Here is a 15,405-nt window from a genome sequence, read left to right as displayed (position 1 = left end):
CAACAAAGCCTGCAGCCCGTCTCGGACACCAACCCGCCGTGGTCACTAGAGGGCCCTGTGGCTCCTTTACAAACCAGATTGTGGGAACAAACTGTGTCTACTGGTGACGGGGGGTATGAGGGGGGACGCTCGTCATAGACAACGTTTTTAGCGGATCAATTGGGACGTTGATTTAACGGGAGGTTTTTGGGTTTTTTTGGCGTGACATTTGTTGCGTGTGCGTGAGAGCGTGAGATTGATGCTGAAAGCGTGTGTATCACGCCAGATGCGTGAGAGTTGGCAACTCTGTTTCCGTCTCACACAACCATGATCATAACTCAAAGATTTATACCTATAAAAAAGTATCATGTTTGAAATACTACCAGGCGTACTTCTACAACTACTACTACTAACCTACCACTACTAGGCCTACTAATACTACTACTACTACTACTACTACTACTACAACAACAACAACAACAACAACAACAACTACTACTACTACTACTACAACAGCTGCTTCTACTACTAGCCTACTGCTACTACTATTACTACAGCTGCTTCTACTACTAGCCTACTACTACTACTACTACTACTACTACTACAGCTACTTCTACTACTAGCCTACTACTACTACTACTACTACAGCTACTATTACTGGCCTACTACTAGCTTAGGGTGACCAGATTTCCTGAAAACCGGTACACACTGCGCGTGACCGTAGTGCGCGTGCATGTGAGGTCATAGACCGATGTTTCAGGCTCAATCTCAACACGTAGCCTACCAGTGGCGGCTGGTGATTACATATGTTGGTGGGGCTTCGTCAGGGAGGGGGTTCCTCCCCCCGAAAATTTTGATTTGGTAGATGTGATTTCCTGTATTCTGGTACATTTTGAAAGCCACTACCTAAAAATGAATTCGGATTCATAGCCTACATCCTGACTTGCAGGGCCTTTACACTGCATACAGACTACTTTATGGCATTCTACCAACCATTGCTATATGGGTGTTATTCTGATATTGAGGCAAATCATGATCACTGTCCTATAGGACATCTGCTCACAACAAAGCCTAATGGGGAAAAAAACATCTATGTTTTTAGGCCTATTTACACATTTATGAGAAAATATGAAAATACATTGAATGAGTTCCGTGTGGGACTATATTTCTATATTTTTTATGAATTAGCCTGAAGCTTCAGAAAGTTTTTAAACAAAGGATAGTTTTTTTTAGCTTACAGCCTGCTGTGGAATTACGGACTGGTGTCATCAAAATTGACCCGCGTAACAAGCAACGCCTTTAATGTGGGACGATGGAACGGTCATGCGGTTCCTGTCGTCGTCGGTCCAAGTATTGTTCATGATGGAAAGATCAGCTCAACGGGAGCATTAGTGCCAGGCTGACACATGGCAAACTGACAAATTGGACGTATATTTTTGTACGGAATCTCCCTGCTTCTGAAATGCGCGAACATCTCCGCCCATTCAATCTGCACAGTGGAATACAGCGCTCGTCCACTGGGTGGTGGAGCGCTGCATTCCACTGTGCGATCATCATCGCTGTTGCGAACGCCCTCACACATTGTTGAAATCACATGCTGGATGCTTTAATCGTTTTATGTGTTTTTTATGTGTTAATGATCGGCTATAAAACGACGTCTGGTCACCCTATACTAGCTTGCCACAGCTACTACTACTACTACGACTACTAGGCCTACTACTTACTACTACTACTACTACTACAGCTGCTACTACTACTACTAATACAGCTACTACTACTACTACTACTACTTACTACTACTACTACTACTACTACTACTACTACAGCTGCTACTACTACTACTAATACAGCTACTACTACTACTACTACTTACTACTACTACTACTACTACTACAACTAGCCTATGGATAATAATACTCTTAATAATAACATTTTACAAAGCTAATTATTATTAGAATTAGAATTAGAATGTATGCCGTATTTTATAAAGATCCTGCAGCAGAATGTTACATGGAAATATATGTTAGATTTAGATCTTCAAAGATACTTTTTTTTTTTTAAATGGTGAAAAGTTGCACACACACATACACCCACGTTCAAGAATAACAGTAATACTACTACTACTACTACTACTACTACTACTACTACTACTACTACTACTACTAATAATAATAATAATAATAATAATGATAATAATGAAATTATTATTAACTACTTTTATTTTGAATATGCTGTTTTAAAGGTATATAGCAATGGCATACAAAAGTGTTATTACTGTGGTAGACCTTACACAGCCACGTTGAAAAAGTAATACTTCTCCATATGCCACATATGTATGTGTACTAACAATAATGAAATTGAGAAAAGTCACAGACTGCATAAATACAACAACAAATCATTTTCGTTTCCTCTTGTGTTAGTGGGATAGAAGGACACTGCTGAAGTCTGCAAAACTTCATATTTTTTTTTCTGTCTTAAAATAAAAAAGGTCTGTTTAAAATGAGCAGTGTGCACAGACCGTTGACCGACTGAAACAGGAACCCTGCACCGCTCTCTCAGTCAAAGGGATCTCTACGTGTCTTGGTTCTATCAAATGGGCCCCAGGGGGTGGGTTGCAACTTGGTATTGACAAAGGATAGAAAATCATTATATTACCTAATTAATAATATAAGACAAAAGCTTGTGTTTACCTATTTACTTCATGCTACGTGTTTGTATATATATATAGTTTGTATGAACAACTGGTTTGTTTGGGATATGTTGCCACATTTTGTGGATGGATTGGCTCAAGTAGTGTTACACTGTCGGGGGGTCCATTGGGGGGGGGGGGGGGAGTTGAGGAACCATGGATCAGACTTCTCCAACAACAGTTTCACTTTGAATCACTGAGCAAGCTGTTTCACAAGGTGTGTTGCAATGTAAGAAGTGAAAAACAACTATTGAGATGAGGAAACTTCTACTACTGACCACAAACCTAGGTTATTCATCACACAGCATTGTTACAAACACAGGAATGTTACAAACAAATATATTTTATTTTGCACAAATGTAGGCAATATTTTGTAAAAAAAAAAATCTAGTAAGTTTCACATTTGAATGTGAATACACAGTATATGCACACACACACACGCACACACACACACACACACACACACACACACACACACACACACACACACACACACACACAGACAGAGTTCACACCATGACAGAGTATGAGGTGTGCATGCACACACACACACACACACACACACACACACACACACACACACACACACACACACACACAGTTCACACCATGACAGAGTACGAGGTGTTCTCGCTCTCAGCAGAGCTGAAGGACCCGGTGGTCCTCCTGGTCTTCCTCACGCCCCACTCCTGCCTGCCCTTCCAGCCCCTGGAGCCCAGCAGCTCCTTCACCATCTTGGCCAGCTCCCGTCTGAACTTCACCCCCACAAAACCGTACAGCAGGGGGTTGAGGGCGCAGTGAGAGAGCCCCACACTCTCCGTGACCATGATGCCCAGGTCCACCGCCCGGCCAAACTGGCAGCCGCCGCTGATCACGCCCAGCTTCTCCAGGCTGTCCGCCAGCTGGAAGAAGTTGTAGGGGGCCCAGCACAGCATGAACACCGACACCAGGGACACGATGAGCCGCAGGGACTTGCGCTTCTGCCGGCGCGGCGCGTTGCACAGCGAGCGGAAGATGCGCACGTAGCAGTAGAGCATGACGAGCAGCGGCAGGCCGAAGCCCAGCACCATGCTGATCAGCTGCAGGCCCACCTGCCACTCCCGGGTGTTGTCGACGTACCAGGTCTGACACATGAGCTGGCCCTCCTGGCCCAGGGCGCCCACCTCCGCCAGCTGCTTGAAGGTCACGTCCACCCCGCTCAGGCCCAGGCAGAGCCCCCAGATGAGCGCGCACGCCACGTGAGCGTGCCAGGCCGTGCGCTTCCAGCCGCTGCGAACGGCGTGCACGATGGCCAGGTAGCGGTCGAAGCTGATGCAGGCCAGGAACAGGATGCCACTGTAGCGGTTCAGGGAGAACAGGCCCGCCGAGATCTTGCAGACCGCCAGCCCGAAGACCCACTTGTCGGCCCACTGGACGGCGGACAGCGGCAGCGTGAGCGACAGCAGGAGGTCCGCCACGGCCAGGTGGAGGAGGAAGATGTCGGTGATGGAGAGGGCGCAGGCTCCGCCGCTCACCGAGCTCCGGTAGCGGGCGACCACGCACAGCACCAGAACGTTGCCCACTATGGCCAGGAGGAACACCAGGCTGTACATCACGGGGTAATAGCTCCGGCCGAAGCTGTACACATCGCCCACGAGGCAAGGAGCCGCTACTGCTTCATACGGATCTTGCGTGCCGTAGTCCGTGTAATCGTCCTCCAAAGTCTGCACGGAAAATATGCTTTTACAAAACCTCAATGTGATCTTTTACTTGTAAAGGAAACCTGACTTTGAGTATTTGCTGCTGACTGGTGATGTTTGTTAAAATCATATTTTATCATTTGGGCTAGCTAGTTCACTATGTTTGTCCTTCCTTTGTTCATTCCATATAAGAAAGGAACATCTGCAGATGTCCAAGTAAAAATTTACGTCAAGGGCGTAGGTTTGGATTCAACATTGGGGGGGGGGACAAATTTTCAGCGGGGGGTCTGGGGGTTACCCCCCAGAGAATTTTGAGCGTCAAACACTTCATTTCCTGCATTCTGGTGAATTTTTATCAATTTTTAATCTTGATAAATAAATTTATTTTTCATCCATTCATTACTGATAATTGGACACCTCGTCAGGCATTAACTCGTATACTTTTGTGGTGTCACCTCTATACAGTTAATGGGACACTAATGCAGACACCTGTTGCTCTTGTCACTGTCTGCACCCGCAAGACTGTATAAAGACCACGACTCCTAACCTGACCGGACTTGATCCATTGACCAAGAGTAAGCGAGAGTAACGTGCCTGCGCACGTGCGTGTGACTGTTCGGCAGGGTTAAGATGGTATGGTCCACTATAGAGATGTCCGGAATGATTGGGAAACGTATTTACAGGTCAGACGGATATATAAATGTTTTGAGCCCCCCAAAAAGTTCTTCTCCTTTTTCAACCTTTTAAAAAATATCTCTATTTTTTGGGGGCTATTTTGTGTCGCACCCAAAATCTTACGTGCACATTCATTTTTCAGTGATAAAAAAAAAAAACGGATGTCGGATAGTATATTAAAAAAACGTACTCACCCAATAATTGTCTGTGAATACCTGTGAGCTATTCATGCTGACGTAATAAATGTGGTAACAGAACACCTTAAATTTTCACCAAACACGTTTTACCACCTTACTCTCAGTGGGTCCCCTGCTCTCTGTTCCCTTTCTTTTCACACCCTTAGCAGATTGGTGGATGAAAAAACAGAAGTTTACTTTCAGGAACTAAAACTGCTTGTATTCCAAACAGATATGTATAGCTTGTTATAGATAGGCAGCGATTGTGACTGACGGAAATAAGTAGTGACATAAAAACTGGCTGCAGACAATGGAATGGAATATCTTACAGATAGCACATGTCCACTTAAAAAAAACCAAAACATTTAACGTTGATGGTGTATGCAGGCTCACCAGACTTTACCCATTACACAAAGGTTTTTCATGCCAAGAATATTCCAGTTCTGCATGAATTGTGAAATTACATAGCAATAAGGGCTTTTAATAACTGCTCTTTTTTCATGGTTATTCAAGTTGGTAATGAGAAGGACCTGATTAGGGGACTTGAAATACTTACTTGGACCTTAAGTGATGTTTTATTAAGCTTTTTTTTAAATATAAAAGTGAGTAACAAAATCACAAAAATCAATAATAGGGGAACTTAACGTCCCCCTATTTAAACACCTTGGGTGCTCGGCCAGTACAAGCCATTTCACAATGGCTGGACACTGCCACGTCTAGGCCTGAACTGGCATTCAGAGATACCAGGAACTTTCCTGGTGGGCCAACGTGCTTTTTGGGCCGACAACACAAGTATCGATTTTGTTAGATACCTAATCACCATGACAGGCCATGTTGTTGTTGTTTTTTTTTTTGGGGGGGGGGGGGGGGTGGGGGGAAAATTAAGGTTAATAATTATTACATTAAAATTTTCTAAATATATAAACGAGTTAGGAACAGATCCACATTGTTATTTCGCATCGGAGGCGGAGCACCCTTTATCAGCGCAGTTACCCCCCCCCCCCCCCCCCCCCCACGCCAACAACCAGCGGATGTACAACCCCCCCCCGCTGTGTGTCTCTCTAATTAATCACACTTGAAGGTTTTCAGGCAGCCCTGGTTAGACGAAAAAAAAAGACATGCCCTTCAGAGAGATGCTGCCAGATTTGCCAAACTGGCAGATATGTTGAATGCAGGACCTTCAGCAAAGTGGGCTACAGGTGCTGGAGAACTTTACAGGACCCCTCTGGTGCCTGTATATCCTCCAGGCAGGGCGCGCCTGGACTTTGTGAGTAAACAAAACACATGAGCACGCGTGAAAGATTGGGGTGGCCAGGATGATTTTCTGTCCCAATCCAGGGTAGAGGGTAGATTATGAAATGTCTTGCAATGGCTAAGCCATTATTATTCTGGTAAGCCTATAAACCTGGTGGTAAAATATGGGTACTTTAAACACATTATTTTAAAACGGTCAACAATGTTGAATAGCCACAGTGTGTTTTCACTTGCAGGATGATAAATGCATGGTTTGCCAGTGCCTTCGATTTGGATGTAAGAGAAGCGATGCATCATGGAAATATGCAATTGTATGCTATTATATATATTTAAAAATAAAAAATATATAAAACAATCATGTTCCATAAATCAATATACAGTATATAAATAAAAAGTTAACAATATCTAATATGGAATAAAAAAGTTCCATATTAGAAATTTTTCTAATTTTCTACATCCCTTATCTATAGCCCATGTGCTAATCCTAATCAAATCAGCGTTATCATTCCTAACCTCAAACGTATATAAACCATTTATCTTGTTGTAACATGGTCCTAAGTGACCTTTATTAGTCCTTGTCTGGCTCCTCCAGACAAGGATGCAGGTTGGTGTTAGAATTCTTTTTTGTAAAAGTTGCTGCAAATGAGCATGAAAAGGTTGCTCATTGATGCCATGCAGGAGATCTACCCTGAGAGGGTGTGGAGATGGCTGGTTAAACCTGTGGACACTGATACTGATACTCGATGTGCAACAGGTGTGCAGCCTCACCCAGCCCCACAGTGAGGTTTTTCGCAATTCCAATGTAAGGCCTCAACCAATCAAAAGTGAATTGCACAAACCATTACCAATCCGATGAAAAGCACCACCCCTTTTTTACTTTCACCAACTGCACACAGAGGCGCGTTTCTGCTTTTCTAGCCCTGCTTTCCAATACCCATACTACCATACTATTTAGTATCCTCATCTCATCCTCATCGTCATCCGCTTATCCGGGGTCGGGTTGCGGGGTGCAGCAGCTCAAGCAGGGGGCCCCAGACTTCCCTTTCCCGGGCCACATTAACCAGCTCTGACGGGGGGGATCCCTGGGTCTTCCCCGGGGTCTCCTCCCCACTGGTCGTGCCTGGAACACCTCCCGAGGGAGGCGTCCAGTGGGCATCCTTACCAGATGCCCGAACCACCTCAACTGACTCCTTTCTAAGCAGAGAAGCAGCGGCTCTAATCCGAGTAGGATTAGAGCCACTATTTAGTAGGCAAGAACAATATTTAGTATGATCCTAATCTAATCAGTGTATCCACCTGTAGTATGTGCCGATTTTAGGCATACCGTGTGAAACAGTATGTACTTTGTAAGGGTATGCAGTGCATACTTTTTTTCAGACTAATTTCACTGTTGTGAAACTGCTGGTTATAAAGATTTGTCACAGTGGTTAGAAGTGGCTTTATGATCATTTCATTTCCTCTAAAAGCCATGCATATTAGCCTTTTAAGGATGGTCAAAAACTGAAATCTCCACACCCACGTTTCCTATTCTGGTAAAACTGACCAAGCCCCGTTCCCGCAAACCTCAATACGGTTGGAATGAGCCGACAAAGACAGGCCTGAGTACACATGCAGATACGAATATAAAATACACACACATGGAGCTGCGCACAACACAGCTGTCAAAGTGACTGAAAGTGCCTGTACATCGCTCATTATTATTATTCAATCCATTCTAAGTGTACACACACACACACACACACACACACACACACACACCTACACACACCTACACACGCAAACACACCTACACACACGCAAACACACCTACACACACGCAAACACACCTACACAAACACAAACACACACGCACAAGCACACGCACTTAAACACACACACACACACACACACACACACACACACACACACACAATTGCACACACACACCTGCCTGTAAATTAAAGGCTATTATAAGTAGCAGGAACACACAATGTATGACAAAGCCACTTAGTCAACGATTCCACTGATAAGAGTTCTCTACGCCCTATAGCCAAACATTCTTTGTTTTCTTTTTTCTTTGCCTCTCAACAAAGCTGATGGTCATACAGACCTAAAATGGGCAGGGAGTTCTTTTTTTTTCTCCCGGCGCTAACACTGTCCATATAAAACCCCAGGTTCACATGAAACTGTGATGTCACACTTCAAGTCCGAAGAGGTACGCATCGCGTTCTTTTCCGCTCCGGGATACGTTCCAAGCCAGCAGGTGAGGCAGAAAGTCAAGGTTTTGCGTTCCGGGTTTAAGCGTTGACCACCACGGTGATTGTTTGTGTGTGTGATCTGGTCTACGTGGTGGTCGTGGTGCTCTGCTGTCCCCCAGCGATGGCCTTCCAGTCCAACGTGATCAACTCCCAGCCCCAGGTCTCCGTCACCAGCTACTCTGTGACCTCAGGCTCCTCCGACTGGAGCTCCAACACCTGCGACTGCTTTGAAGACTGTGGAATATGTATGTTTTTAAAACAAAAAAAAACCTGTGTGTGTCCGTGTGTGTGTGTGTCCGTGTGTGTGGGAACCCAATGTCCTGTGGAAGGACATCCTCGCTGATCACAGTTCACGTGGAACTCAAATGCAAGGAGAAATGATACGTCTCTGTCTGTGTGTGTGTGTGTGTGTGTGTGTGTGTGTGTGTGTGCGTGTTGAAGCTCAAATATCGGGGACTGCTGGGAAGAAGACAGTGGAATATGTGTTATTTTGAGTGTGTGTCATATGTGTCTGTGAGTTTAAGCAATTGAAACATATCCCAGTGAAGTGCTGCTGCTCACAACCCTGGGGTGTGCGTGTGTGTGCGTGTGTGCGTGTGTGCGTGTGCGCGCGTGCGTGTGTGTGTGAACCCTCGCTCCCCCCCCCTGCCAGGTCTTTGCGGCACCTTCATACCTTGTATCCTGGCCATTCAAGTGGCGCAGGACAGCGGGGACAGCTGCTGCCTGCCGTTCCTCCCCGGGGCCATGATCGCCCTGAGGACCAGCGTGCGTGGTCGCTACCGCATCAGCGTAAGCACCGCACACACACACACACGCACGCACACACACACACACACACACACACACGCACGCTCACACGCACGCACACAACAAGCGACTCTGGGGATCCCAGCAGAATAGTGAAAACCCCTTGGTGGTTTGATTTTAGTTTGTGTGTGTGGTCATCCATGGTGACATCATTTTATATATATGTATGTATATATACTGTATATATTTGTAATTGTTATTACGGTCCTGTACTTTTGGCTGTGACACCCTCATTACCCATCTGGGATGAGATGCATTTTGACACCGCCAGTGAATTCAGGTCCGTGTCACTAAGGGCCAGGGTTAGGCGTCTGGCTCAAGGATATTTACAGGTAGGCTGCAGACATCGGCGGTTACATTTGGTACCTTTTGGCTGGGAGCAGCCCACACCAACACACTTTAATGAGCCCTTTTCCTCCGGAATACCCCCTTTTTTGGGAGCCCCTTTTGCTCTCTAGATGGTGTCTGAGGGTGACGGGCGTTAAGCTGGTCTTTGCCCTCCGTTTCTCCCCAGGGCTCTGTGTGTGATGACTGGATGGTGATGGCCTGCTTGCCCCACTGCGGACTGTGCCAGATGGCACGGGAGCAGAAGATGAGACAATGAGTCGACACAAAGGATTAAAAGTCACTGTGCTATTATTGTTAGTAACAGAGCAGAAAGAGTTGAAAAGGCGTGTTCTCTTGGTCCAGACAGCCTTTCTGTTTTCTCTTTCTTAGTCTTTAATTAAACTAATCCATGTAATGTTAATAATCAATCAGGTTTTTTTTGTGATTCATTCTTTTTGGGTAAATAAATAAAACATCTATAGAGAATGTTAATTATGTTATAATATCTTTAATGTCATTTGATATATATACAGTATATATATATTAAAAAAAAGATAAATGTTTATTTATTCTGGACCTTTGGATCATTTCTTCAGATGAAAAGCTTTGTTTGCACAACAGTAAAAATGGAAACGACATGCATCGCATTCAGTGAATAAACGAGCGGTGTGATAAGCGTGTCATATTGTGTGATTACTGCTGGTCTAATAAGGCATTCAGGAAGTGCTTCACATGACGCCTCCCTCCTCTCCTAATGCTCACACCAGTGAGAGGTGCACAACATATTGGGGAACTTGTGCAGGTAAGGCTAACATGCTAACCTTGTGTCTGTGCTCATGTATTTTATTGATTTTGACATTACCTGTGATATCAGGCCCTTGCGTTGTAGAAATGATCCTTTTATGTGCCTTTTTATTTGAACGTATTGAAAATTGTAATGCAGATGAATGTTTAGGACATTGCGGGAACATCAGTTCACAGTCAGTGCCATGTGTTTTAATTCTTCCATGAAGCACATTATCACAATCTTAATAAAATAAATCATTGGTAAATAACAGAACCTCGATTCTAAAAATCGCCCAGATTCGCACATAACACGATTGATCAGAGAAATCTGATAGTTTTGTTATATTCCACATTGTTAAATTCCTATTCCACATGTTGATGCCATGCAATACGGCCTTGTCTCATGATGTGCATGAATGATAGCATATGGAAAAAGCCCCTGTGCTTCTGTCTCCGATAAGCCGACCGACTCGAGGAGTGGCAGGGCGCTGTCCCAGACCATCCCATCTGCCAAAGGTGTAGTGAAACACAGAGGGAGTGAGGTTAACCCCAAAGTGGGAAGTGAATGTCTAATGAGGCCAGGGGAAAGCACCTTGCGGAACACTCACACGTTTATTGAACATCCACCATGTAAGTGTTATAGTTATCGTATATTACTCTGATGCGTGATTGCATTGCTTAAGATCAATATGTTAACAATATGTTTGAGCATAGTAAAACAGTTGTTGGGAGCAAAAATATCCTTAAATGGACTATGTGTAGGACTTTTAAATTCATAAATTACTTTTAATGGCCAATACCATGTTGTAGTTTGACTTAAAAAAACTGCCTGTGTGCTGATTTGTATTACATTGGAACTGGGCCGGTTCTCGTAGTAACATGAAGGAATGATTGCAAAGACATCTCCCTTCTTTCAGGACTTTTGGTTTAGTTATGTTAATTTATGTACATAATATCCACTCACAGGGCCACTGTTGTCTGTTTCTAACTAACTTGAATTCATGATTATAGCTAACATTATGTTTTTGGTATTGGTATATGTTGGTATATGTTTTGTTATTGTTGTCAAAACCCATGGGGTTGCGTTGCACTACGAGCTTTCAACGTGTGAACTGCAGCAGACTGCAATTAACTTACCGGCCAAAGGGGGCAGAAATTACCATTTTTTATTCTTACGCGTAGTCCCTTTAAGCATTGTGCAATGCATTAAAATGTGAATACCGAATCATCATTTTACATATTTTTTTCTGCATTAGGTTCCTGGACCAAAACTGATCTCATCCAAATCAACAATGAGAAGTGTACGTCGTTGAACAGAACAGCTATCCAGATTGAAAAAACATACCCAGGAAATAGCCTAGCAGCTTCTCCTGAAATCAATATTGATCAAAATGGAAATGGAAAATGGTTTCAAGAAGCCAACTGTTGATATTAACATTGGGACTTTTAGTAAACTTATCTTATCAGTACAGCTTTCAAAATTGCAATGGAGCTAAAAACTCAAATAATCAAACATTTGTCTGCTACAATCGCCACAACATGAACATATCTAGAATTGTGGGTGACCTGCCAGCGTCTGCCTACAACATCACCATCTCTTTTAATAAAGTCTCCCACATTCCTACCGGGAGCTTTCAACGTTTTTTAAAACTGGAAAATCTTAACATGGGCCACAACGACTTAAAGTCGATCGACGGGCTGGCTTTCCGGAACCTGCATCACCTTAAGTCCCTCAATTTGTCTTTCAACCTCATATCAAAACTCAACAGCTCAGTTTTCCACGACCTCGACAACCTCACTTCTCTGTCACTGGAAAATAACTCATTGACTGATCTCCCAGAGAGTCTCTTCCTCGGCACCCCTCGCCTGAACACCTTGATCTTAAGAGAAAACCAACTGAACAATTTCTCTGTCATTGCGCAATCCATCTCAGCCCTAAATAATCTGACACACCTGGATCTTTGCTTTAACAAATTGACATCCCTCAGTAATTTAAACATTGTATTGCCTGAGAGCCTCACTAAATTGTATGTATGTGGAAATAAGTTGTCAGTCTTAGATTGTACGGGTTCATTTCTGATGCACGTCACGCTCCTAGATTTATCACACAACTTTGAACTCTCGACTAATGCTTTCAAAGGAGTAGACCTAACACAGATACGCTATTTACGGATGCGATCAACAAAAGTAAAGATATTAGAGTTTTTGAATAAGACCAATGTTAATGCTAAGTATGTGGACTTCTCTGGCTTAGGCTTAACCAACACAAGTCTGATCGATAACCTATGTAAGTTCTTAAGTGAAAGGGTAGTAAACATCAGCAGAATAACACTAGTAAATAATAGCATTTCAGAGTCACTTAATGATGCATTATCCAATTGCCCTCAAATATTAACTACTTTGGATGTCTCCTTTAACAATCTGAGAACGGTACAATGCCTCGACTTTCTTAAAGGACAGAAGCACATAAAAACGTTAAATGTGGAGCACAACCACATCGGCTATCTCTTGTCCTGCAACAATACGAATAAGTTTCCCATAACAAAGCTGAATTTTCGTAACAATCACATGCTTAAGGTCGAATAGTACGCCTTCGCTCACACACCGAATGTCACAACTCTAGACCTTAACATAAACATCATTGCTGTTTTAGAGCAAGATGCTCTCAGAGGGCTTACCCAACTTCAGACTCTCCGTCTGGACAACAACATCTTAACTGATTTGTATAAGGACACTTTTCAGGATCTATCTAGCCTGAGAATCCTGAATCTACACAACAACCGTATCGCAGTGATTTTTAAGAGAACATTCCTGCAACTCGTTCAGCTGACTACGCTGGACCTAGGTTTGAATAAAATAACTCACTTTGAAGAAGGGGGCCTTGATGGATTGAAAAGTTTAACACATTTCTACTTGAATGGAAACAACCTTAAAAAAATAGAGAGTGGCCAGTTCACTGGATTCCAAAACACCTTGCAGGTGTTGGATCTACAGAATAACAAGATTAGTTTCCAACATGAAACCACCAATTCTCCTTTTGTGAATCTCAGTACCCTCACTTCTCTAAATTTAGATGGACAGCGACCCTACGGAATTAGCTTGCTGCCTTATGGCCTTTTCCATGGTCTTCACTCTCTGAGACTTCTGTACCTTTCCAACAACCGCATAGCTCCCCTCGCTTCTGACGTCTTTGACGATTTGACAGCCCTACATTTCCTCACACTAGATAACTCGGGCAATGGCGTGGTAAAACTCAGGCCAGGGCTCTTTAAAAATTTGAGGAATTTGACAACGCTGAGTATGGTAAACATGGGCATTCCAAATCTGTCAAAGGATGTTTTTGGAAATCTTACCCAGCTCCGAATCCTGCAAATCAATAAGAATGTGATGCAGAGCATTGATGTGGACGTTTTAGACGCCCTCCCTAGTCTCCTATACCTTGACATAACATATATTCCCCTCAGCTGTTCATGCCAAAACAAGCGACTGCAGAATTGGGCACTGAATCAAGACAACGTTCAAATGATATACTTGCAGAGTCAGCCATGCCAGGATAGACAAAATGAGCTGTTCATACATTTTGATACAAAAGTTTGTTACATTGACATTGAAAAGTACCTATTTCTCACAACCGCTGCTGTGTTGTTTGTGTTTAGTGTAGTCCCTATACTTCACGTGAAGCTATATTGGAAAATAAAGTATGGCTATTATGTGTTCCGTGCTTGGTTCAGCGAACAGTGGCGCAAACTGAGGGAAGATGAGGAAAACTGTGAATACGACGCATTCATCTCCTATAATTTTTATGACGAACACTGGGTCCTGGAGCAGTTGCTCCCGAACTTGGAGGGAAACGGCTCTTCGTTCAAACTCTGCCTTCATCACAGGGACTTTGAACCGGGACGCAACATCATCGACAACATCGTGTCCGCCGTGTACGGCAGCCGCAAGACTGTGTGCGTCGTGAGCCGGAACTTCCTGCAGAGCGAATGGTGTTCACTGGAGATCCAGCTGGCCAGCTACCGGCTCTTAGACGAGCACCGAGACGTTCTGCTGCTGGTGTTCCTGGAGCGTATCCCCGACGGCGAGCTGTCCTCATACCACCGCATGAGGAAGGTCATGTCGACCAAGACGTTTTTGCAATGGCCCGGCTCGGATTGCACCGACCCGGCCCAGGCCCAACTACTGTTCTGGAAGCAGCTCAGGAGGGCGCTGAGGACAGGAAGCAGAATGGAGGACGAGGAAGAAGCGGGTGAAAACAAACGCTCTGAGATGGAAGAAGGCGATCGAACCGCCTCTTCTGTCAATTATGCCTCGGATGAAATCTATTACTTGCCATGATTTTTTATTATCTGCGATTGATCAATTCAATTCCCGATTACATTGTTACATTTTTATTTGCATTCATTTCCAATAGGGTTTGCACACAATTTTAGATATACTATTGTTTTTCTTTTGCTTAAATAACGTTGGAGATGAAAGAGATAAGTGAAACAAGGTAATAACAGAAAAGCAGGCTTGGCAAGAAGCCAACAGAACTCCACTGTCTTGTATTACTTGTTTGATTGCATTTTCATAAAGGAACGTTGTTAAACTGTTAATGAACTGTACAGGCCATTATAAGAATGTGAAACAACAAACCTGTGTGTTCTTTAAGGCGTTAACATTTATTATTCTAAAATTAGATATCCACATTGTATCCAGATGTGTCTTATAATGAATTATAATGAAAATGATACATAATTCTGTTTTTCTTTTTTCATTGGCAATGGTACAGACGAGGTTCACCAGTAGTTGTT

The 15,405-nt window shown here is 43.6% G+C and overlaps 3 protein-coding genes across 3 annotated transcripts; 2 read left to right on the top strand and 1 right to left on the bottom strand.

Moving 5' to 3' along the window:
• Positions 1-2,950: 2,950 nt before the first annotated feature.
• On the bottom strand, positions 2,951-5,332 carry cxcr3.2 (chemokine (C-X-C motif) receptor 3, tandem duplicate 2). Its single transcript, XM_084472395.1, has 2 exons — positions 5,217-5,332; positions 2,951-4,371 (listed from the first exon to the last, which is right to left on the bottom strand). The coding sequence occupies exons 1-2, from the start codon at positions 5,250-5,252 to the stop codon at positions 3,271-3,273; spliced, it is 1,137 nt and encodes a 378-aa protein (XP_084328521.1). The 5' UTR covers positions 5,253-5,332; the 3' UTR covers positions 2,951-3,270.
• A 3,478-nt stretch (positions 5,333-8,810) lies between these two features.
• Positions 8,811-10,100, top strand: cnfn (cornifelin; the record flags this gene model as incomplete). The annotated part of the gene is made up of 3 exons (XM_084471075.1): positions 8,811-8,934; positions 9,342-9,478; positions 10,011-10,100. The coding sequence occupies 3 exons, from the start codon at positions 8,811-8,813 to the stop codon at positions 10,098-10,100; spliced, it is 351 nt and encodes a 116-aa protein (XP_084327201.1).
• A 2,048-nt stretch (positions 10,101-12,148) lies between these two features.
• tlr21 (toll-like receptor 21) lies at positions 12,149-14,947 on the top strand (the record flags this gene model as incomplete). The annotated part of the gene is given in 2 exon segments (XM_084471074.1): positions 12,149-13,192; positions 13,196-14,947. Coding segments are annotated over 2 exon segments (2,796 nt in total).
• Positions 14,948-15,405: the final 458 nt, after the last annotated feature.

Source organism: Micromesistius poutassou, assembly GCF_964030765.1.
Source record: "Micromesistius poutassou genome assembly, chromosome: 8".
In the NCBI taxonomy this organism is placed as follows: domain Eukaryota; kingdom Metazoa; phylum Chordata; class Actinopteri; order Gadiformes; family Gadidae; genus Micromesistius; species Micromesistius poutassou.
The sequence above is the reverse complement of the archived record's forward strand: the minus strand, read 5'-3'. Positions and strand labels throughout refer to the sequence as shown.

What these genes read in the sequence shown, in the direction of transcription:
- cxcr3.2 (XM_084472395.1), bottom strand. Translation starts at nt 5,252, where the DNA reads ATGAATAGCTCACAGGTATTCACAGACAATTATTGG. An exon ending in TATTCACAGACAATTATTGG is followed by an intron (nt 4,372 to 5,216) that starts GTGAGTACGTTT and finishes TTTTCCGTGCAG; the next exon opens with ACTTTGGAGGACGATTACAC.